General features: G+C 58.1%; 1 protein-coding gene across 1 annotated transcript in view; it reads right to left on the bottom strand.

Moving 5' to 3' along the window:
* Positions 1-24,325, bottom strand: part of DNAH2 (dynein axonemal heavy chain 2) — a 143,964-nt gene that overhangs the window by 49,799 nt on the left and 69,840 nt on the right. The window contains 21 exon segments of the mRNA XM_054005333.1: positions 90-242; positions 1,350-1,508; positions 1,741-1,878; positions 1,960-2,096; positions 3,330-3,447; positions 3,668-3,787; positions 3,789-3,887; positions 4,488-4,613; positions 4,894-5,046; positions 5,443-5,570; positions 5,820-6,000; positions 6,227-6,416; positions 6,997-7,100; positions 17,322-17,510; positions 17,658-17,768; positions 18,417-18,542; positions 18,921-19,019; positions 19,514-19,731; positions 22,440-22,578; positions 22,685-22,865; positions 24,038-24,120. Of these exon segments, the coding sequence (XP_053861308.1) occupies positions 90-242; positions 1,350-1,508; positions 1,741-1,878; positions 1,960-2,096; positions 3,330-3,447; positions 3,668-3,787; positions 3,789-3,887; positions 4,488-4,613; positions 4,894-5,046; positions 5,443-5,570; positions 5,820-6,000; positions 6,227-6,416; positions 6,997-7,100; positions 17,322-17,510; positions 17,658-17,768; positions 18,417-18,542; positions 18,921-19,019; positions 19,514-19,731; positions 22,440-22,578; positions 22,685-22,865; positions 24,038-24,120 (2,952 nt within the window).

The following is a 24,325-nucleotide window of genomic DNA, read 5'->3' as shown; positions in this document are numbered from 1 at the left end:
TCTGCTCTGGTCACAGCACCACCATTCCTCTGGGCTCCCTCGTGCCCACAGAGAGGGAGGTCGCCTGTGTGGGGAGACGCGCCAGGGACCTTGTTAGGGAAGGAGCCTTCCATCTCTCGCAGGTAGCTGTCAATCTTCTTCCTGCCCTCCTCGTCCACTGCCGCGCACACAGACCAGATCATGCTGAAGATGAAGTACATTTCCACCACTGTGGTGTAGTTCTCGCCATCTGCTGGGTTCACCTGGAGAGCAAGAGATGGGAACCTTGCGCTGAGCTGGCTTTCTAACCTTACCGCAGGCTACCAGAGCATTCCCCATAAACACACATTGACACACCCGGAACATAGGGTGACACAGCAAGAAGTGTTCTGTATTGATGTACCCAGAACATCAGGCTGCACAATGGGAGCGTTCTAGACCTACGTACCCAGAACATCAGGCTGCATCGTGGGAGTGTTCTAGACTGACATACCCAGAACATCAAGCTGCATCATGGGAGTGTTCTAGGCTATCATACTGGGAACATCAGCCTGCATGATGGGAGCGTTCTGGGCTGATACAGCTGGAATGTAAGGCTGCATGATGAGAGTGTTCTAGGCTGGCATACCCATACCCTGAACCCTTAAATCAGCAGCTATGATGGGTGAGTTGTAGGTTGACACACACAGAACCTTTAAACTCTGTGAATCAATCTTTGTTTCTTCTCTCCCTACATGGTACTTGTGTATCCTCCAAGCTCAGGAGGCTTTGCTGGCCAATGGTACCAGAACATAAGAATAGAACATAAGAACGGCCGTACTGGGTCAGACCACAGGTCCATCCAGCCCAGTATCCTGGCTTCTGACAGTGGCCAATGCCAGGTGCCCCAGAGGGAGTGAACCTAACAGGTAATGATAACGTGATCTCTCTCCTGCCATCCATCTCCACCCTCTGACAAACAGAGGCCTGGCTAATAGCCATTAATGGACTTAACCTCCATGAATGTATTGCCCCGGCAGTCAGGGGGACGAGAACACGGAGAGGCTGAGAAACAAGGGGGTGCCAGAGCACTAGCTACTAGGGATGATTCTTAAACCAAACTGCTACAGAAACCCCCTGCTCTGGATTCCGAAGGGCCGGCTTCCCAGTTCCCACAGCTGGGTACCTCTGTTGACTTAAGCAGAGTCACTCCTGGTTTATGCCAATGGAAACACAGTCAAGGAGTGAAGCTCATGCTGATTACCATGCCCAGACACACACCAAGGGGTACCAGGGGTGCAAAGGAGCCCACCAGTGCTCTGAGCGATGGTAGTGACAGGCGGAAAGGCAGCCAATGAGAGCGCAAGGGCGGGCTCCCGCCCGCTACCTACCCCGTTCTCTGGGGTGGCCAAAGCAGAGAAGAGCTTGCAGAGTGACACGATCCCACTGTACTCAGGGATGGGGACCAGCTCCTCGCAGTTTTCCTTCTTGAAGGTCAGCATCTTGTCGATGAACTTGTCAAACATCCGCTGCAGAGCTTCCGTCTCCCCCTGAGGAGTGAGGGGCCCAGAGCAAAGCTCCCGCACGGCCGGTTTGGGCTATTCCACCACACCCAACCTGCAGCCCCTCCCCCAGCTCCAGCCCTGGACTCCCCCTCACTCCCAACCCGCAGCTCCAGCGCTGGGCTCACACCCCCGGCTCTGCCAATGCCCCTCAGCCCAACTCCACCACCCCTAGTGCTGCACTGCGCCCCTGTCCCATTCCCTCCACACTCCCGAGGACCTTGGGGCGCTTCTCGATCCAGGAGTGGACGTAGGGTTTCCAGCCCAGGTCGCTGTAGTCCGTGTAAACCATCCCGCAGCGGGAGACGGTGGCGGGCGAGGCCACCGCTAGGTTTTCCACCTCGAAGAGCAGCGAGACCTAGAGAAGGGACAGGATCAGTCGGGGCAGCGCGCGGCCTTCCTGGCCCCGGCGCTCAGAGCCGCCCCCGGGGGGACTTGCCTGCTCGGGCAAGGAGATCCGCTCCCCGTTGATCAGGGTCAAGACTTTGTTGTCATCCATGACCGAGTTCATGCTCTCAATCCACAGGGTGTCCACCGGCCCGTCAAACAGGATCCACTTCTCATCGGGCTTCTCGTCTAGCGGGACCGGGCGAGCAGGGGAAGCCCCCTTAACGCTCTGGGAGGAGCGGCACGGGGAGCTCCCCACCCTTGCCCCAAAGCTCTGCCTCCCAGCCCTCTCTGCTCCCCCCAATCTGCTCCCACTGCCCTCAAGGTGCCCTCGGGCCTCCGACCGCAGAGGCAGGTGCTGGGACAGGAGATGAAATGGAGATGTGCATGTGCCATTCAGGGGGTCGGGAGTGAGGGGCACCGGCAGAGCTGGGGGGGGGGGAGGCAGGGCTGGGCTGGCAGGGGCTGCGGGTCGGGAGTGAGGGGCACCTGCAGAGCTGGGAGGGCAGGGCTGGGCTAATAGGGGCTGGGGTCAGGAAGGGCACACACACACTGCCACATGAACCGAGACTCAGTGGCACCTCGCCTGGGCATCACATGTGAATTGGAACCAGACCCCTGGCGGGCACCGGCCCCATCCCCCTTCCCCGGCGCTGAGCCAGCCAGTCCCCCTGGCAGCTCCCGCCGCCTGTCACCTCGCTGTCATCCTGAATTACCAGTGATATTGGGGTCAGGCCGAGGCCCGCCCCCTTCCCCTTCTCCTAGTAATGGCAGAACTCTCTCACATGCCACCGCAGCCTGGCACGCACACGCCACCCCCTCCGGCGTGCAAACCGAATCTCCTGGGCTCCCGTGGGGAGACCCGGCCACAAGCCATGAGACTGCAGGTCGCTGAGCAGCCACGCACGGCAGGGGCTCCCCCACGCGGTGCCGGTGGGTACGGCCTGGCATCTGGTGCCCACGCAGCGCAGCACGCCGGGCCCGGGGCACAGCTCCCCGCGGCATGCAGCTACAGCATGGTGCACGGCTGAGAGCACCTCCCCTCCCGGCGCTGTTTGCGGAATGCTGGTGCCAACCGGCGGCACCGGCCGGCACGCTCTGGGGGCACCCCAGCACCCGGGCACGGCCAGTCTCCCAGAGAGGGGCAGGCCAGCGGAGAGATTGGAACAGACAAGCCAGAGTGAGGAGCAGAAAGCAGTACACGGGGGTTTGGCAAAGCCACCAAGCCAGGCTGGGAGCAGCCACCCCTCTGCCCAGTCCTATCGGCTGTGCCCTGCCCACGGGCACATCCCCCCACCCAGTCCTATAAGCCGTGCCCTGCCCCTGGCCATGCCCCCCCCACTCCTATGGGCTGTGCCCTGCCCCCATCTCTGGCTGCAGTTCACTCCTGGTCCTGGCCCTGGTCCCGGCGGCCGTGGGTACCTGCGCAGGCTGCCCTCATGACGCTGGACAGGATGCCATCTGTCCACTCGCCGGTGCTGAGGTCGTACTCTCCATACAGCTCCCCCAGGGACACAGCCTTGGGGTTCAGGGGGAATTCCTGCCGGTGCCAATGCCCGCCGGAGGAGAGAGAAGCACATGGACATCACCGGGGCGGGAAGCCAGGGACCCCCGCCCAGCCCAGCCCCGGATCCCAGCCCCCTCCCCACTCCCCCCCCCGGCGCCAGGGCAGTCTGTGCCCCCTGGAGATGGCCCTAGCCCCCCACCCACAGGCGGTGCAGGCCCCGGCCCCGGCCCCGGCCCCAGCAGCGCCCACTGACCCGGACGAGGTTGTAGGCGGCGTCCCCGCTCCGGCACAGGGTGGACATGGTGGCCTGCAGGGTGCGCCAGGTGACCGTCTTGCCACTGCCCGTGTTGCCCACGATCATGGTGGAGTGGCGGGGAGTTCTTGGTCTCGTAGAGCTGGATAACCTTGGTGATGGTGAAGGGGATCACCTGCAGCCCCATCCCCTTCAGCTCCAGCTCGATGGCTTCCTTCAGCTGCAGAGACAGGGCCGGGCCTGGGGTGACGGGCCCCAGCCACACAGCGGGGAGCCCGGGACGGGGCATGGCCCAAGGCAGAGCCTGGAGCAGCCCACTCCACGCCTGGCCTGAGCTCGCTGGGCATGCCCCCAAGACCCCGCTCCCCTCCCAGAGCCGGGGAGAGAACCCAGGAGTCCTTGCCGCCAGCCCCCCATCCCCTGCTCTAACCCCTCGACCCTGCTCCCCTCCCAGAACCAAGCGAGAACCCAGGAGTCCTGGCTCCCAGCCCCCCTGCTCTGACCCACCAGCCCCCACTCCCTCCCCGAGCCGGGGAGAGATCCCAGTAGTCCTGGCTCCCTGCTCTCATCCACCAGAGCCAGGGAGAGAACCTAGGAGTCCTGGCTCCCGGCCCCCGCTCTAACCACTACACCCTGCTCCCCTCCCCGAGCTGGGAACAAAACCAAGGACTCCGAGCTCCCTGTCTCCTGCTCTCTGGAAGGAAATGCCGCGGCAGTGCAGCCTCTTGGCACTAGAGGGCGCTGAGCTCCGTCTCACTTGGCTCCTTGGCTCCACCCCGGGGGAAGGAGCCCAGCTGAGTGGCCGGGCAGGCTAGCTGACCTTCCCGTAATCAATGGCCGGCGACTCGATGCCCGGGAAGAGGTCCTGGACAATGCCGTTGAAGAGGGGCACGTCGACCGAGGCGAGCTTGGCGATATTCATGTCCTTCATGGCCATCAGGAGGATCTGAAAGCCACCAGGAGAGCCACGTAAGCCGGGCACCCTCGGGTGACGGGGATCCGGCTGGCACACTGACTGAGTTGCTCCACACAGCCAAACCGCCGGCAAAACTCCCCTCCAGCACTGCCCGTGCCACCAGGAGAGCCAGGGGAGCCAGGCACCCTTGGGGTACTGGGGATCCGGCTGGCACACTGACTGCGTCGTGCCACATGGCCAAAACGCCAGCAAAACTCCCCTCCAGCCCGACACCGCCTGGCACAGACGCAGGATCCCAGGGGCACCTCACCTCTTCGTCGATGATGTCGGGGTGCACCCTGCGCTTCTTCCCGGCATAGCGGAGCAGTGACGTCAGCGCCCGCAGGCCAAAGTCGTAGTGGTCCTGCTTGGACAGCTGCTGCACTGCCAGCGAGTACAGGGTGTAGACCTTCTTAGCCAGGAGCTGGGACACAGCGGAGACCGTCAGCGGGGAGCGAGGTAGCCCGGGGCACACTGGCTCCATTTCGGGGGGCTGGGGCACCAGGCTTCGGAGGGGGCATCTCGCTAAGAGCCCCGGGAACCCCCACCTCACCCCAGGCTGCCGTCCCCTGACCCTCTTCTAACAACCACGGCTCCAACCTGGGGCCATACCAGAGCCAGCACCCCCAAGAGCAGAAACCCCCTCACCCTGGCCAGCTGGTCCCCCAATCTTGGGGCCAGATGGGAGCCCGCGCCACCCACACGGGAAAGGCCCCATGTCCCATTCTCTGAGCCCGGCAGGGAGTGGACCCACTGACCAAGCCACAAGCGCTCCCGAGGGCGACTCTCTGAGACCCGGCGGCCCCAGGCCCGCAAGTACCTTACAGTTGCTGAACCCTTCTCCGAAGAGGATGATCTCTGCGATGAGCGTGGAGTCCGGCACCACCATGGAGATGGGTCGGAACATGGACTTGAGGTTGTCGGGCAGCTCTGTGCGTCCGGCGTAACCTGCCTCATGGCACCCAGCAGCACGTTAGCCCTGGCCACCTGCCATCTCCGCCCCGCTCCCTTTACCCCGACCCCAGGCCTGGGACTCTGAGCCGAGGCCCCTGCATAGGGACGGGCTGGTCTTGTGTTGTTCCCTAGTGGCCGTGTGGTGCCCATCTGAACTCTGAATGGGGAAGGGGCCTGCCACACCCAAGCCAGTGACTCCGCCAGCGAGAGAGACCTTTCCGTGGGCACGCCCATGTCTCCTACCTGGGTTCATAGTGATGAAGATGCCACAGGACCACACCAGCTTGATCTTATGGCCCTCAAAGATGAAGGCGGTCATGCTGGCGGCCAAGGCAGAGAGAATGGAGAGGATCTGCTGGGCCACCACAGACAGCACCTCAATGTTGATGCGGTTGAACTCGTCAAAGCAGCCCCAGGCTCCTGTCTGTGGGGCGAGAGCAGAAAGGTGGGGGTGGAGCTGCAGCGCACAGATCCCCCCATTCACACCCTGCCCCGGAGAGGGAGTGGGGTCTAATAGTTACAACATGGGGGGCCAGCAGCCAGAGCTCCTGGGTTCTGTCCCCAGCTCTGGGAGGGGAGTGGGTCTGGGAGTCCCAGCCCTGGGAAGCACCCATGGGCTCTGGAGCCAGTGCAGTGGCCTGACCCCTTACCTGAGCCAGGCCCGAGTACATGCGCCCCATGGATTTATAGTCCAGGCCTTCAGAGCAGTTCACTACAATCACATACATGCCCAGGGCTTTGCCCAGGTCTTTCACAGTCTCCGTTTTCCCTGTGCCGGCAGGGCCTTTGGGAGACCCTCCCCGGTGGAGGTGGAGGGCTGTGGTCAGAGTGATGTAGCACCTGGAAAGAGAGAGGGGAGATCACACATCAATCTCCCTGCTTTCCCCAGCCCGCCCCCAGGCCATCCGCCACTGGGATCTCCTCTCTCCCTCACTCTGATGTCCACTCTGCTCTTCTCCTGCCCATCCAGCCCCTCTGCCACGGAAACAGACCTCAGCTGAAGCCATCATGAAGCCAAAAAAGGGGGGAGGGATAGCTCAGTGGTTGGAGCATTGGCCTGCTAAACCCAGGGTTGTGAGTTCAATCCTTGAGGGGGCCATTTAGGGACCTGGGGCAAAAATCTGTCTGAGGATTGGTCCTGCTTTGAGCAGGGGATTGAACTAGATACCTCCTGAGGTCCCTTCCAACCCTGATATTCTATGATAAGCTCAGCAGTTAGTCCCTAGCTCTCCTGTGGCACTTTCTTCAGGAGATCTCAAAGCATGCGGCCTCATCAGCTTCACTGTCAGGGATCAAGCGATCACCTTAACTTAGCCAACGAGCTCTAGGTGCTTCTTGTGATCCCCCTGAACTCCCAGCGCACCCTGGGGGGCTGCCGACCGCCCTGCAGCGGCAGGGGCTGGGCACACCGTGCCTGTACCTGTCGGTGAGCGGCGTGATGACCAAGCGTCCGGAGTTCCCCAGGTACTCGTAGCCGTAGGGGAACTGGGTGTTGGTTTGCCTGATGACACAGTCGTCCAGATCCTGCCGAGGGAAATGTGGGGGAAGTAGAGCCAGGCCTCTGGACTCCCACACCTGCCCATGGGGCTCCCGTGACAGAGGGCAAGCAGGCACCAAGGGAGAGACTCATCAGACTGCAGAGAGGACGGCTGTGCAGGTCCCAGGGGAATCCATCTGGCAGCCCATGAGGTCAGGTTCATCCCCTCTCCTGCCATACCCGGGCACTCTGCAGACACAAACCTGTTAGCCCTCTGACCGCCCCCACCCGGGGAGGTGGGTCATATTGCTGGGGAGAAAAGGAGGCACAGCTGGAAAAGGGGCTTGGCCGAGGCCAGGTGGAGGTGAAGCTGCGGAGTTCCCAGCTCCACATCCCGTGCTGAGCCCACTGGGCCGCGCTGCCACCTCAAAGGAGCGATGAAAAGCAGGGAGCAGGGCTGGGGGAGCACCGGACATGGCGGAGAGCTCCACAGGGACAGTTGGGCAGTACTAGTCCCGGGGACTCTGTCTCAAGCAATGGAGCTCCCACCAGGTACTCCCTGGTGAAGGAAAAGGCCCAAGTAGGGACCATCGAATTGTGGAGGTAAATGCGTGGTTATGCAGGTGGTGTCGGAGAGAGGGCTTTGGATTCTTCGACCACGGGATGTTGTTCCAGGAAGAAGGATTGCTAGGAAGAGATGGGATCCACCTACCGAAGAGAGGGAAGAGCATCTTCGCAGGCAGGCTGGCTAACCTTGTGAGAAGGGCTTTAAACTAGGGTCACCGGGGATGGTGACCTAAGCCTGGAGGGAAGTGGGATATCAGGAGGAAACGCAAGGAGGAGGGTGCAACAAGGGAGGCCTCCTGATTCATACCAAGAAAGCAGGGCAATTGGCTAGTTAGCTTAGGTGCCTGTACACGAATGCACGAGGCCTGGGAAACAAGCAGGAAGAATTGGACGTCCTGGCACAGTCAAGGAGCTATGATGTGACTGGAAGAACAGACTTGGTGGGGTAACTCACATGACCGGAGCACTGTCATGGATGGGTAGAAACTGTTCAGGAAGGACAGGCGGGGGAGAAAAGGTGGAGGAGTTGCACTGTATTATTGCTCAGAGCTCCAATATGAAACTGGAGAAAAACCCGTTGAGAGTCTTTGGGTTAAGTTTAGAGGCCAGAGCAACAAGGGTGATGTCATGGTGAATGTCTGCTATAGATCATCAGACCAGGAGGAGGAAGTAGACGAGGCTTTCTTCAAACAACTAACTGAAGTTTCCAGATGAGAGGCCCTGGTTCTCATGGGGGACTTCAGTCCCCCTGACATCTGCTGGGAGAGCAATACAGCGGTGCACAGACAATCCAGTAAATTTTTGGAGAGTGTTGGGGACAACTTCCTGGTTCAAGTGCTGGAGGAACCAACTAGGGGCCATTCTCCTCTTGACCTGCTGCTCACAAACAGGGAAGAATTGGTAGGGGAAGTAGAAGTGGGTGGCAACCTGGGCAGCAGTGACCATGAAATGGTCGAGTTCAGGATCCTGACAAAAGTAGCAGAATACGGACTCTGGACTTCAGAAAAGCAGTCTTGGACTCCCTCCGGGAACTGATGGGCAGGATATCCTGGGAGGCTAATATGAGGGGGCAAGGAGTCCAGGAGAGCTGGCTGTATTTTAAAGAAGCTTTATCGAGGGCACAGGAACAAACCATGCCAATGTGCAGAAAGAATACTAAATATGGCAGGTGACCAGCTTGGCTTAACAGAGAAATCTTCGGTGAGCGTAAACACAAAAAAGGAAGCTTACAAGAAGTGGAAACTTGGACAGATGACTAGGGAGGAGTATAAAAATATTGCTCGAGCATTCAGGGGTGTAATCAGGAAGGCCACAGCACAACTGGAGTTGCAGCTAGCAAGGGATGTGAAGGGTAACAAGAAGGGTTTCTACAGATACGTTAGCAACAAGAAGAAGGTCAGGGAAAGTGTGGGACCCTTACTGAATGGGGGAGGCCACCTAATGACAGATGATGTGGAAAAAGCTGAAGTATTCAATGCCCTTTTGGCCTCGGTCTTCACAGACAAAGGCAGCTCCCAGACTGCTGCGCTGGGCAACACAGCATGGGGAGGAGGTGAGCAGCCTCAGTGGTGAAAGAAGAGGTTAAGGGCTATTTAGAAAGCTGGAGATGCACAAGTCCAATGGGGCCAGATGCGCTGCATCCAAGGGTGCTGAGGGAGTTGGCTGATGTGATTGCAGAGCCATTGGCCATTAGCTCTGAAAACTTGTGGCGATCGGGGGAGGTCCCGGACGACTGGGAAAGGGCAAATATAGTGCTCATGTTTTAAAAAGGGAAGAAGGAGAATCCGGGCAACTACAGACCGGTCAGCCTCACCTCAGTCCCCGGAAAATCATGGATCAGGTCCTCAAGGAATCCATTTTGAAACACTTGGAGGAAAGGAAGGTGATCAGGAACAGTCAACATGGATTCACCAAGGGCAAGTCATGCCTGACCAACCCGATTGCCTTCTATGAGGAGATAACTGGCTCTGTGGATATGGGGAAAGCAGTGGATGTGGTACACCTTGACTTTAGCAAAGCTTTTGATACAGTCTCCCACAGTATTCTTGCCAGCAAGTAGTATGGATTGGATGAATGGACTATAAGGTGGATAGAAAGCTGGCTAGATTGTCGGGCGCAACAGGTAGTGATCAATGGCTCGATGTCTAGTTGGCAGCCGGTATCAAGCGGAGTGCCCCAGGAATCGGTCCTGAGGCCGGTTTTGTTCAACATCTTCATTAATCTGTGGATGATGGGATGGATTGCACCCTCAGCAAGTTTGCGGATGACACTAAACTGGGGGGAGAGGTAGATACGCTGGAGGGTAGGGATTGGGTCCAGAGTGATATAGACAAATTAGAGGATTGGGCCAAAAGAAATCTGATGAGGTTCAACAAGGACAAGTGCAGAGTCCTGCACTTAGGATGGAAGAATCCCATGCACTGCTACAGACTGGGACCGAATGGCTAAGTGGCAGTTCTGCAGAAAAGGACCTGGGGGTTAGAGTGGATGAGAAGCTGGATATGAGTCAGCAGTATGCCCTTGTTGCCAAGAAGGCTAACGGCATTTTGGGCTGTATAAGTAGGAGCATTGCCAGCAGATCGAGGGATGTGATTATTCCCCTCTATTCGGCACTGGTGAGGCCACACCTAGAGTACTCTGTCCAGTTTTGGGCCCCCCACTACAGAAGGGATGTGGACAAAGTGGAGAGAGTCCAGAGGAGGGCAACAAAAATGATTAGGGGATTGGGGCACATGACTTACAAGGAGAGGCTGAGGAAAAAACGGTTACTTACCTTTGTAACTGTTGTTCTTCAATATGTGTTGCTCATATCCATTCCAATTAGGTGTGCGCGCGCTGTGTGCACGAGTGTCGGAGAATTTTCTACCCTAGCAACACTCGGTGGGTCGGCTGTGGAGCCCCCTGGAGTGGCGCCTTCAAGGCGCTGGATATATACCCCAGCCGACCCAGCGCCTCCTCAGTTCCTTCTTACCGGCTACTCCGACAGTGGGGAAGGGGGGCGGGTTTGGAATGGATATGAGCAACACATCTCGAAGAACAACAGTTACAAAGGTGAGTAACTGTTTTTTCTTCTTCGAGTGCTTGCTCATATCCATTCCATTAGGTGACTCCCAAGCCTTACCTAGGCGGTGGGGTCGGAGTGAGACATCGCTGAGTGCAGAACTGCTAATCTGAATGCAGCATCATCTCTAGACTGCTGTACAAGTGCATAGTGAGCAGCGAAGGTGTGGACCGATGACCAAACCGCCGCTCTACAAATGTCCTGGATCGGGACATGAGCCAGAAAGGCAGTTGAGGAGGCCTGGGCCCTCATGGAGTGGGCGGTGAGGCGCGGCGTCGGGGCACCAGCCAGGTCGTAGCAAGCACGAATGCAGGATGTGATCCAAGAGGAGAGACGTTGCGAGACCGGTGAGCCTTTCATCCGGTCGGCCACTGCAACAAAGAGTTGCGTCGTCTTCATAAACGGCTTCGTACGCTCAATATAGAACGCAAGGGCCCTGCGTACGTCCAAGGAGTGCATACACTGGTCTTGACAGGTAGCGTACGGCTTAAGATGGAAGACCGGGAGAAATATATCCTGGTTCACATGAAAGGCTGATACCACCTTGGGAAGAAAGGCAGGGTGGGGGCGAAGCTGCACCTTGTCTTTATGGAAGACTGTGTATGGAGGCTCAGACGTGAACGCCCTGAGTTCAGAAACACGCCTTGCTGAAGTGATGGCTACAAGGAAGGCTGTCTTCCAAGATAGGTAAAGGAGTGAGCAGGTAGCCAATGGCTCGAACGGGGGCCCCGTGAGCTTGGAGAGAACCAGGTTAAGATCCCACGCTGGAACCGGTTGACGTTGCTGTGGGTACAGTCGGTCTAAGCCCTTGAGGAATCTGACGACCATCGGGTTCGAGAAGACCGAGGAAGCGTGTTCTCCTGGGTGGAACGTTGAGATAGCGGCCAGGTGAACCCTGACCGAAAATAACGCCAAGCCCTGCTGTTTTAGGGATAGGAGATATTCAAGTATAAGAGGAATAGACGCCTGCAAAGGGGGCGTGGCTCGCTGCTCGCACCAACAGGAGAAACGCTTCCACTTGGCTAAGTAAGTGGACCGTGTAGAGGGCTTTCTACTTCCCAGCAGAATCTGTCCCAGATGTGAGCATCGTAGCTCTGTCCGATTCAGCCATGGAGCATCCATGCTGTAAGGTGGAGCGATTGCAGGTCGGGGTGACAAAGTCGGCTGTGGTCCTGAGAGATCAAGTCCGGGCACAAGGGAAGCGTGATCGGAATTTGTACCAATAGCTCCAGAAGCGTGGTGTACCAGTGCTGTCTTGGTCAAGCTGGAGCGACTGGAATCATACGTGCCTTGTCTTTGCGTAGCTTGAACAGTACCCTGTGGACCAGTGGGAATGGAGGGAAAGCGTAGAACAGCTGGTCTTTCCACGATAGCAGGAAAGCGTCTGACAGGGAGCCTGGAGATCGCCCTTGGAGGGAGCAGAACAAGTGGCACTTCCTGTTGCCTCGTGCGGCGAACAGGTCGACCTGGGGAAATCCCCACCTCTGGAAGATGGAATGGATGATATGCGGGCGAATTGACCACTCGTGCGTCTGGAAGGATCTACTGAGACGGTCTGCTAGTGTTCTGGACTCCAGGGAGGAACGATGCCATGAGATGTATCGAGTGGGCAATGCAGAACTCCCACAGGCGAATGGCCTCTTGGCATAGGAGAGACGACCGGGCTCCTCCTTGCTTGCTGATGTAGAACACGGCCGTGATGTTGTCTGTGAAGACTGACATGCAACGGCCATGTAGGAGACCGAGAAATGCCTGACAGGCTAGGCGCACCGCCATCAGCTCTCGGACATTGATGTGCAGAGCTAATTGGGATGCGGTCCACCGGCCCCGAGGTGAGCGCCCCAACCTAGAGATGAAGCATCCGTGACCAGGTGCAGGGAGGGTTGTGGGGCGTGAAATGACACTCCTGTGCAAACCACCTTGTGGTCCAGCCACCAGGTGAGAGAGATCAAGACTGAGTTTGGAACCGTGACCACCATGTTCAGGTTGTTCCGATAAGGACGGTACACCGATGATACCCAGCCCTGAAGTGGACAAAGCCGAAGTCTGGCATGCCTGGTTATGTAAGTGCAAGAGGCCATGTGTCCCAACAGGCCGAGGTACGTCCGTACCGTGGTGATCGGGAAGACCTGGAGTCCGTGGATGATGTTTGTGATGGTGTGAAACCGAGTGTCTGGCAGAAGAGCTCGGGCGAGTCTGGAGTTCAAGACTGCCCCAATAAACTCTATTCTCTGGGTTGGCTCCAGAGTGGACTTTTCTTTGTTGAGTAAAATGCCTAACTCGTGGAATGTTTGCAGTGTTATCTGGACGTGAGCTTGAACTTGCTCCCTGGTGTGACCGCGCACCAGCCAGTCGTCTAGATACGGGAACACCTGTATCCTTTGTCGACGAAGGTATGCTGCCACGACAGCCATACATTTGGTGAACACTCTCGGAGCCGTGGACAAGCCGAAGGGAAGGACGGCAAATTGGGGTAGTGCACATTGTTTACTACAAATCGAATGAAGCGCCTGTGTGGGGGGTAGATTGCTATATGAAAATATGCGTCCTTCATGTCGAGGGCGGCGTACCAGTCTCCAGGATCCAGGGAAGGGATGATGGTCCCCAAGGAGACCATGCGGAACTTCAACTTTACTATGAATTTGTTGAGTCCACGTAAGACCCCCTTTTGTTTTGGGGATCAGGAAGTAGCGGGAGTAAAACCCCCTGCCCGTTAACTCTGACGGAACCTCCCCTATGGCCCCCATAGAGAGGAGCCCAAAAACCTCCTGTGTAAGGAGATGCTTGTGAGAAGGGTCCCTGAAGAGGGACAGGGAAGGAGGTGGAGGGGGGGAAATGAAGAAAACTGGAGAGCGTATCCCCTCTCTACCGTGCGAAGGACCCAACGGTCCGAGGTTATAAGGGACCAAGCACGGTGGAAACAGGAGAGGCGATCCCAAAATAAAGGGAATGGATCCTGGGTAGTGGCTAGCACGCCGTCCTCGACCGCACCTTCAAAAATTTTGTCTAGGCCCTGAAGGTGATCTAGGAGGGCCTTAGTTCTGACCGGGTTCGGGGCAGGTCGACCTCCGTCTACCACCTCGCCCCCGCCTTCTGGGGAAGTCCTGTCTCGGACGAGGAGGAGGAGGGTAGAACCTTTGTGGCTGGGGCCTAAAGGGCCTGCGCTGGGGTCCTGGGACATGCATCCCCAGGGAGCGCATGATGGTTCTGGAGTCCTTGAGGCTCTGCAACCGAGAGTCCGTCTTGTCCGAGAACAACCCCTGGCCCTTGAACGGCAGATCTTGCAGGGTCTGCTGCAGTTCTGGCGGTAACCCCGATACCTGAAGCCAGGAGACGCGTCGCATGGCTATCCCAAACGCTAGTGTCCTGGCGGCAGAGTCCGCTATGTCCAGGGAGGCCTGAAAGGAGGTCCTAGCCACCTTTTTACCTTCCTCCGCTAGGGCCCCGAACTCCTCTCTCGAGTCCTGGGGGACTAACTCTTTAAATTTACCCATGGAATTCCATGAATTGTAATTGTACTGACTCAAGAGCGCCTGTTGGTTTGCGGCTCTGAGCTGCAGACCCCCCGCTGAGTAAACCTTACGTCCAAACAAATCAAAGCATTTGGCGTCCTTCGATTTGGGCGCTGCCGCCTGCTGACCATGACGCTCTCTTGCGTTCACTGAAGAGACTACTAGTGAACATGGCGGAGGGTGTGTATAGAGGTACTCATGGTCTTTAGAGGGGACAAAGTACTTCCTCTCTACACCTCTGGCAGTGGGAGGGATGGAGGCCAGGGTTTGCCATATGGCATTAGCGTTAGCCTGGATCGTACAAATAATGGGCAATGCCATCCGGGATGGGGCATCAGCTGAGAGGATGTTCACCACCGGGTCCTCCACCTCCACTATCTCCTCAGCCTGTAGGTCCATGTTCCGTGCCACCCTACGTAACAGGTCTTGGTGGGCACGGAGGTCTATTGGAGGTGGGCCTGAGGTTGTTGTGCCCACCACCGCCTCATCTGGGGAGGATGAGGAGGACGCCTCAGGGGGTAACGGATCCAGATGAGGGTCCAGCTCCAAGGGTCCCTGATGTCTAGGGTCTGGGGCCTGCGTGGGTGTCGGCACGGGAGCCTCCATGCACCCTGCGGGAGGACGGGAGATGGTGGCCTCAGGAACCCTGGGCTCAGAGTGTGCCAAGCGAGAGGCTGCTGGTGGAGGCCCTGGAACTTGGCGATATGCCCATGGGGTCCAGAAAGACCAATGTGCAGGGTCCTGTCTAGGGTCCTCTGCCCCCTCCTGTCAATGGCCCAAGTCGTCCGCAGCCTGACCCTGAGCAGGGTATGCTGATCGGGAAGCCCCTTCCGACGAGCGAGACGCCGATCTTGAGGGCCAGGGCTGTGCCGAGCGTGATTGCAGGGGCTCGTCCTGGAACGGTGCCAAGCGGTGCCGGTCCACAGGCGAGCGGTCTCTGCGCGGTGCCGGGGAGCGGAACCGGGATCGAGAACGGTGCCGATGGCCATGCCGGTACCGGGATCCAGATCTGGATCGCGAAGACGAAGACCATCGGTAGACTCGGTGCAGGGAGCGGCCTCACGAACAGGAGCGGCGCTCATATCGGTGCCGGGAACTGCGTCTGGACTCCGACCGGTACCGATGCTCAAATTGGTGCCGAGAAGTAGACTGGTGCCGGGAGGAAGATCTGGGCCGCGAGTACGACCAGCGCCGAGATGAAGACCGGTGTTGGGACTTCAAGCGGCGTCGGGACCTGCTCCGAGACCGGGAGCGGTGCCGCGAGTCCACGCTCAGAGATGGAGGGCGTACCAGGGCAGGCTTGCCCCTGGATTGCACCGTGGGAAGGGGATGCGGTGCCGCGGTCTGAGATGGCGCCGGCTTCGTGAGGGTGATGAGGTCTTTCGCCGTCGCAAATGTCTCCAGCGTAGAGGGGAGACAGGGCTCAACCACAGGATGAGGCGGTGAGCCAGTCCGCACCGGACTCAATGGCCCTACAACCAGTGCCGGAGTCAACAGTGTCGACGTTGCCTGCACCCTCTGTCACTTCGAAGCCGGACGTGGCTCTACCACCGGTGCGGGGGGAGCTGGTGCCTGTTGGACGGCAGCATCCTGGGTCTTGCGGGGTCTTTTATGTCCCAGATACAGGGAATGGCGCCGAGGGGCTTGCGGCGGACGCGGTGTCGACGGAGGACGGTGCCGTGGGGCCTTATCCACATCAGCTCGCGGTGCAGTACCGGAGGGTGTTGCTGGGGCGCTGCGCACTGAGGCGCTCAGTGCCGGGACTTGGCGCGCCGAAGGAGGATCTGGGCTAAGTGCCGCCTCCATGAGGAGCTGCTTAAGTCTAAAGTCCTGCTGCTTTTTGGTCCTGGGCCTGAAAGCCTTGCAGATCTTACACTTGTCCATCTGGTGAGACTCCCCATGACACTTCAGACAAGAGTCGTAAGGGTCTCCCGTTGGCATAGGCTTAGTGCAGGTCGCGCACGGCTTAAAGCCAAGAGCCTTGGGCATGAGCCCGGCTGCGCGCCGGGGGAAAAAGGGGGGATAAAAGCCCCCTTAACCCCCGCTAACTATTTATAACTACTCTACAAAACTATTAACAACAAACCACTTATATATAAGTATATAACCAACAACTATGTACAAGAACTAACAAGTAAAGCTAGGGAGAGTGGAGAACAGCTAAGCAGCGCTCCACAGTTCCAACGACCGTCAGGGGCGGTAAGAAGGAACTGAGGGGGCGCTGGGTCGGCTGGGGTATATATCCAGCGCCATGAAGGCGCCACTCTAGGGGGCTCCACAGCCGACCCACCGGGTGTTGCTAGGGTAGAAAATTCTCCGACGATAGTGCACACGGCGCGTGCACACCTAATTGGAATCAATATGAGCAAGCACTGGAAGAAGAACTGGGATTGTTTAGTCTGCAGAAGAGAAGAATGAGGGGGGATTTGATAGCAGCCTTCAGCTACCTGAAGGAGTGTTCCAAAGAGGATGGAGCTCGGCTGTTCTCAGTGGTGGCAGATGACAGAACAAGGAGTAATGGTCTCAAGTTGCAGTTGGGGAGGTCTAGGTTGGATATTAGGAAACACTATTTCACTAGGAGGGTGGTGAAGCACTGGAATGGGTTCCCTAGGGAGGTGGTGGAATCTCCTTCCTTGGAGGTTTTTAAGGTCTGGCTTGACAAAGCCCTGGCTGGGATGATTTAGTTGGGATTAGGTCCTGCTTTGAGCAGGAGGTTGGACTAGAACCTCCTGAGGTCCCTTCCAACCCTGAGATTCTGTGTTTCTATGACTGTATATTGGACCCCGTCCCTGGCAATGGACACCGGGGGCAGCCCATAGGGAAAGGGAGGGGGTGAAACAGAGCCGGTGCCTGAGGCCGCTGGCGAGAGCGAGGCGGAGAGAGGTGGCTAACGGCCCAAGCAGGAAAGCAAACTGCAGGGAATTACAGGAACATTGGAGGCAACATCTTCCCCTCTGCTCAGTGCAGCTGCTGAGGTGGAACAGCAGGGGGCAGTGATGCGGACGAGGGCATGTAGCTAGGACTGATTCTGCCCCACAGGGGGGCGGCAGAACTAGCCCCGCATACACACATCCAGCCAGCAGGGGGCAGTGTGGGCCCCACTCACTCAGAGGCCAGTCCATCCTCACCTTGTCCCAGTAGAGGCGGAGCTGACTTAGCCACTCGAAGGACGTCACGTCCATCAAGCTGCTCTTGTAGAGCTTTTCTATGACGTCCCGTGCGTGGATTTCCACCGTCACCAGCGCGACGATCTTCAGGCGCATGATCTTGGTCAGGCTGCCCCGGATGGCCTCCGAATATTTATTCAGCAGGGACACCTAGCGAGGAAACAGCCAGTGATCAGACGTATGCGAGGGCGTGGAGTAGTGAGCAGTGTGCACGTGTGCGAGCACGTGAGCGTGCCTGGGAGGGCCAGTGACAGCGTGCGAATGCGCGCATGGCTAGTGCCGCGCTCTCCCCTTCACCTGCTTCTTCTTCATGACCTTGAGGAATTTCTTGTCACCTCGCTCCTTGCAGTTGGCCAGGCACTTGGTGACGTCCATCGTCCACTGGATCTGGCTGGCAGTGATCACCATCTGCAAGAGATGAGGAGTGGGGTGGAGGGAGGGGCACTGGCAAATCCCCTCTTCCCCAGCCCCCTGAGCTCAGTTCTGGGGAGCCCCCTGCCCATAGAGCTCCAATACCCTAATCCTAGAAATGACCATTCGTCCTGGGCCCCACGTCCCTCTTCCTCCGCCCGGCCTGATCACTTAGGAGTGCCTTCCCCCCAGCCTAGGGGCTCTAAGCACTTTACCCAGGGGGGTCAGGGTCACTGGATCCCTTTTACGCGGGGGAATACTGAGGCCCACGCCGGGAAAGTGACTTTCCCAGCTCTGGCAGAATGAAATCCAGGGTACGGAGCCCGGAGTTCTAATTCCCTAGTGCCTGCTCTAATGGCTAGGACCCACTCCCCAGAGCCGGGGAGAGAACCCAGGAGTCCTGACACTCAATCCTCTACTCTAAATTCTGAACCCTCCTCCCCGTGTTCAACTGAGGCTCACCAAACTCATTTCACGTATGACCTGAGTGTACCAAAGGCCTGATCCAACCCATGGCAATAGAAAGACTCCCACTGACTTCAGTGGAGCTGGATCAGGCTGTAAGGCCAGTCCCTGTGGCCCAGAGGCCATCCCGAGCTGCTGGCCGAGCCGCGGCCCCCCGTGCCCTGGAGGCGCAGCAGTCACCTGTCCGGCCCACTCCTTCACCCACTTGTCCCTTTTCGTCAGCATCTTCTTCAGGGCCAGGCGGCAGTTCCTCAGCAGCTCCTTCAGGGTCAGGCGCATGGCCCGCTCCACGTCACACAGCCACTCCTGGGAGGGAGGCAGACAAGGGGCTGAGGGGACGTCTAGGGGGGTTCCCCCTGCTCCTCTTCAGGGCAATGCAACCCGATTCCTTCACACCAACTTCATCTCCCTCGCAAAGTAGGCGCCACCGACCCAGAGCCTGGCGCCGGGGGGCAGAGGGGATTTCACAGCGGAGGTCTGAAAGGGGAGAGGGGCTGGCACCCGCAGTGGGAAGGCTGCCGCAGACCCAGGAGTGGGAGTGATTTTGAATTGGATCGGACCAGAGCTGGGGAGCCAACGGAGGTGCCCGAGGACGGGCTGGTGCATGGGTGGGCAGAGGAACCAGGCTTGGGCTACCCAAAGCCCCAGCTCCCACCGCCCAGAGCAGGCCCAAAGAGCCCTCACCTCCACAGGCCCTTCCAGCAGCACTGAGTGGGCGAACTCCACGTACTCCCCGTCCAAGGAGTACATGCCCACGGCTTCGGACTTGTTGCCCATTCCCACCTGAGAAATGAGAAGACTCATGACCATCTCCAAGTGCCTCCCGGACTCCCGTGCTCCGGGTGAGGTGGGCATGAAGATCAGAGCCCGAGGGCGGGCCAAAGGGGGGGGAAGGGGTTGGGGGCTCAAATTCAGAGGGGCTAGCAGCTGGCTGTACCAGGGCAGAAGCTGTCCCCTTCTGCTGTAACCACAAGGTCACCCTCCCAATCCAGAATCTGTTTAGACGGGTTCCCTCCTCCGGTACTGAGATGCAGCCACCTCTTGGGATAGCTGTTTATACAGGGGTCCCTCGCTCAGTGCTGAGGTGCAGTCACTCTGCGGAGGTGCATGGTGACTGCTACCAGCTCCCCCGCATTGTTAAACAAGAGAGAATCCCCTCTCTGGCTTTGGGGAAGCTGGATGGCACCACCCAGGTTGGGATTTAGCCAAGGCCCCGGGGTTGAATGGAGAGAAGGACCAGGGGCAGGAGGGGGTTGGGCCTGGGGCTGACTCCGGACCTTCTGGATTTTGAGGGACTTGATGTTGTCAAAGCACTTCTTAAGGTGGGGCTGGACGGCCTCGGGGTTGCGCGACTGGCCCAGGATCTCCAGCAGGTCGTCGTTGGACAGGAAGTAGAAGCGGGGGAAGATGTGGCGCTTGGTCTCCAGGTACATGTCCAGGGATTTCTGGATCTCCTCCAGGGCACTGTTCATCTCCACCAGCTTGTCCAGGAGGCCTGGGGGGAAAGCGCCACAGGCCCCCTGACTCCTGCTGGCCCCACCCCAGCCAGGTCACATGGTTCCTCCCTTGGTCTTCAGCAGCAAGGTCAAGTCCTGGCCCGCCCTCTCCGCTCCCCAGGTTCCCTTGAATCCACCTCCTTCCATCCCTGATCCCCGCTCCCCGCCCCCATGAGGCTCCGAGTCACCCTGGCAGATCTTCAGGGGGGGAACCCTGTTGTCTCCCAGCCTCAGCCCTAGGTGTAGTGAGTTTGATCAGCCTCAGCCCCAGACCTCAAGGTGCTGCAACCTTTCATCCTGCAAGCAATGGCCTCGCTTTCCATTTGGACGAGAAAGGGGTCACAAGCAAGATCAAGCCTTTTAAAGGGGGCTGCTTCCATGAAGCGCTCTTCTGTGTAACCAGCGCCGGCCCCTCCGGAGCCCCGCACCCTGCTCCTGCAGCCCATGCTAGGGACCTGGGCTCAGCCCTGACTCAGAGGAGAATGACCCTCACCTCCACCCTCTCTCCCTAGGGCTCAGAGCCCTAGCACTCCACTGGGGTCAGCGCTGGCTGAGAGGGGAGAGTGCCCCATACTGAGCCACCACCATGCAGCACTGAATCTCCTTTGGAGGCCTCTGAGCCAGTTACTCATAGAGTCATAGAAGATCAGGGCTGGAAGGGACCTCAGGAGGTTTCTAGTCCAACCCCCCTGCTCAAAGCAGGACCAACCCCCAACTAAATCATCCCAGCCAGGGCTTTGTAAAGCCGGGCCTTAAAAACCTCTAAGGAAGGAGATTCCACCACCTCCCTAGGTAACCCATTCCAATGCTTCACCACCCTCCTAGTGAAATAGTGTGACGAAGTGGGGGATTTTCTTGTTTTTTCTTGTTTTCGGTGAGGTTTCAATGGTTTGCATGCGGAGGGGGTGGGACTCAGTTTCCCCTGGTGTTACTGGTTTAACGAGGGGAGGGGAGAGGGAGTTTGTTGGTACAGAGGACCAGAGAGGGAATGTGGGACCCCAGCCAATGGCCTCGAGGATGGATACCCCAGCGACCAGTGACCTGAGACCCCGACCCGGAGACCCATCTCAGGAGTTGCAGCTGGTTCTGGCCAGTGAGAGAACAATGGGCTGCAGAGTGAGGACCCAGTGACCTAACCAGCCGGTTCCAGCCAGAGGACAGAAGGCCGCAGTTTACGGCCCTGTTTACCTGGAGAGAAGACAATGGACAGAGGTGGGGCCTGGGGCCGGGGATCTCAGATGCCCAGCTGGGAAGCAGGGGGGCTCGGGGCTGGAGAGGGGGAGCAGGCAGAGCCCACCTGGATGCAGAGAGACTGGGATGTGCTGGGCTGAGGGAGGCCAGGCCTGAGGGTCAGAGTTTCCGGTGCTGTGTTCACCTCTCAATAAACCCTCCTGTTTTACGCTGGCTGAGAGTCACTCCGGCCTAGAGAACAGGGTGGCATCAACCCCTTTGGGGGTGGAGGCCTGGTGGGTCCAGAGCGAGTGGACTCCCTGAGGGGGCCCACAGTGAGAAACAGGCGTGCTAAGGCTCAGAGAGGTGCGGCTCTAGGAGGTGGAGGGGCCTGACCCCAAGAGAGAGTGGACCCCTGAGAAGGGCTGTTGCACTGAAAGAGGCACCCCCCACGGACCGCACAGGGCGAGGAGTGGGCACGATTTGTGAGTCCGTGACACATAGTGTTTCCTAATATCCAACCTAGACCTCCCCCACTACAACTTGAGACCATTGCTCCTTGTTCTGTCATCTGCTACCACTGAGAACAGCCGAGCTCCATCCTCTTTGGAACACTCCTTCAGGTAGTTGAAAGCAGCTATCAAATCCCCCCTCATTCTTCTCTTCTGCAGACTAAATAACCCCAGTTCCCTCAGCCTCTCCTCATAAGTCATGTGCTCCAGTCCTCTAACCATTTTTGTTGCCCTCCGCTGGACTCTCTCCAATTTGTCCACATCCTTCTTGTAGTGGGGGGCCCAAAACTGGACGCAATACTCCAGATGTGGCCTCACCAGTGCCGAATAGAGGGGAATAATCACGTCCCTTGATCTGCTGGCAATGCTCTTACTAATACAGCCCGATATGCCGTTGGCCTTCTTGGCAACAAGAGCAAAATGCTGACTCATATCCAGCTTCTCATCCACTGTAACCCCCAGGTCCTTTTCTGCAGAACTGCTGCTTAGCCAGTCAGTCCCCAGTCTGTAGCAGTGCATGGGATTCTTCTGTCCTAAGTGCAGGACTCTGCACTCGTCCTTGTTGAACCTTAGATTCCTTTTGGCCCAATCCTCCAATTTGTCTATATCACTCTGGACCCAATCCCTACCCTCCAGCGAATCCACCTCTACCCCCAGCTTAGTGTCATCTGCGAACTTGCTGAGGGTGCAATCCATCCCATCACCCAGATCATTAATGAAGATGCTGAACAAAACCAGCCCCAGAACCGACCCCTGGGGCACTCGGCTTGATACCGGCTGCCAACTAGACATCGAGCCATTGATCACTACCCGTTGAGCCCGACGATCTAGCCAGCTTTCTATCCACCTTATCGTCCTACTCCTCCTGAGCAGACTCCCCTCAGGAGCTAGAGACGAGAGGAGATCACTGCTCTCAGAGGCGGCTCAGTGGCAGGAAACAGGGCCTAGGCTGGGTCCGGAGTGTAAGGTGGGAAGAGGCAGGTGACTTGTGGCTGGGGTCCGGAGAGAAGGGGAGCAGCAGCTACCTGGGAAATGCGTCCCGCGCAGCGCGTTGTTATCCTTGTTCAGTCTGTCCATGATCGTCTTCCAGCTGGCGTTGATCTGATCGAAGGAGGCCGACTCCTGGGGCAGCTGCTTCCGGATGTCTTCTCCCAGGAAGATGTTCTGTGGGGGATTGGCACCAGAGAGAGAATGGCCCAGCCCAGCATTAGTGGGGAAGCCTGGCCCTGCGTGTGGGCCCCTCGGGGATGCTGAACTGGGGGCTGCTCACCTCCAGGTACATCCACTGCCTCTGCACGGTCAGCACCATCTCGATCACCTCCAGGATAAGCGAGAGGCAGCGCTCCCAGCGGTCCACCTCCTTCTCAAAGGGCTTGACAAAGCGCGAGGCCTTCATGGTGGAGAGGGAGACCTGGTTATCCTCCAGCGCCTGGAACACCTCGTCCGTCCCCCTGCGGGAGCCAGGAGCAAGAGGTCAGTGGGAGGCTGAAAGGCCTGGGCTTACAAGAAGCAGAGTGGCTATGGGGCACTCCCACCAATGTGCCTTTGGGGGCATGCCGCCCGTGGCCCATTCTGCCCAGGGCCTCTCTGCAAACGCTGCCCACAAAGGGGCCCGGTAGGATGGCAGTTCTGTCCTCAAATGACGCCCCAAACTCATCTCATGCAGGGCCACAAAAGACACATCAGAGAGGAAGAACTTTCACTTCCCTAGAGGGGAAAGGCCCCGTGTCCCATCTGGCCAGCCAGTCCCCCCCACCCTGGGGCCAGATGGGAGCCAGCACCCCCTAGTGGGGAAAGGCCCCGTGTCCCATTCCCTGCCCCCAGCTCTTTTCCCTGCTTCCCAGGCGAGTCCCCCAGCCTGGAAGTCTGGTCTATGCTCTTTCGTCCTAGCTGTACGAGTTGACATTTGGCTGTGTTAAAACACTCACTGTTTGCCAGCAATCCAGATCACTCCCTGGCTGTCCCTTGTTCCTAGTCCCCCTAGACTAACACCAGTTTCTTTCTCTCCCTTCAGGCACAAACACATTTTCATCACAGAGCTGAGCAAGCCAGCCACGCGCCGAGCCCTGCAGCGCCCAGGTATTAATCCAATCACGGAGGGACATCCCTGCTGCAGCCAGCAACTGCAGAGGTCAGGACGCCCTCAGCAAACTCGCTCCCTGCTAATAAAACTGGGTTAGTGAGAAAGACGGAGGGGAAATCTGGAGGCCACAGCCTGCCCTGCTGTTCTGTTCTTCTGGAATGAAAGGAAGCCATGCTTAGTGGCTAGTGCCGGGACTCAGGACTGCTAGGCTGTGGAAGGGGAGTGGAGACTAGCAGTCAGAGCAAGAGGACTGGGCGTAGGACACTGGGGCTCTGTGAGGACCAGGGGAGCCTGGTCTGGTGGTCAGAATGGGAGCTGGGAGGATTCTAGTCTCAGCTTTGGGAAGGGAAGGAGGTGTTCAAAGGAGGGTCTATCTATCTGTACTCAGACAAACAGAGAAACAATTAAATAAACCAGCTTTTCCCCTTGGTAACGAGCAGGAGACCACACCCTGCCACGCTCAGCTGCTTGTCTACCCAGGAACCCTGCCCCCCACGTCTCTCCTGTCAGTGCTGCACAGCAGACCTTTGGAAGCCCTACCTAAGGCGGTGGTGTCCCTTGTCCTTGTACGGCACAATATCTAGCAGCACGACATCCCAGGTCTTGGCGATGGCTTGCAGGGCCTGGGAGAAAGACAGGGATGGACAGCATGAAATACACAGGGAAATCTTACCACGTTTGGATGATTTAATTGCGGATTGGTCCTGCTTTGAGCAGGGGGTTGGACTAGATACCTCCTGAGGTCCCTTCCAATCCTGATTCTATGATTGACTGCCCCCAGGTGTCCAAGGGGCTAAGGTCAGAAAGGAGAGGCCATGCGTCTAATGT

Source organism: Malaclemys terrapin, chromosome 15 (genome assembly GCF_027887155.1).
Source record: "Malaclemys terrapin pileata isolate rMalTer1 chromosome 15, rMalTer1.hap1, whole genome shotgun sequence".
In the NCBI taxonomy this organism is placed as follows: Eukaryota; Metazoa; Chordata; order Testudines; family Emydidae; genus Malaclemys; species Malaclemys terrapin.
Note: the sequence above shows the minus strand (reverse complement) of the source record. Positions and strands in the feature narration are given on the sequence as shown.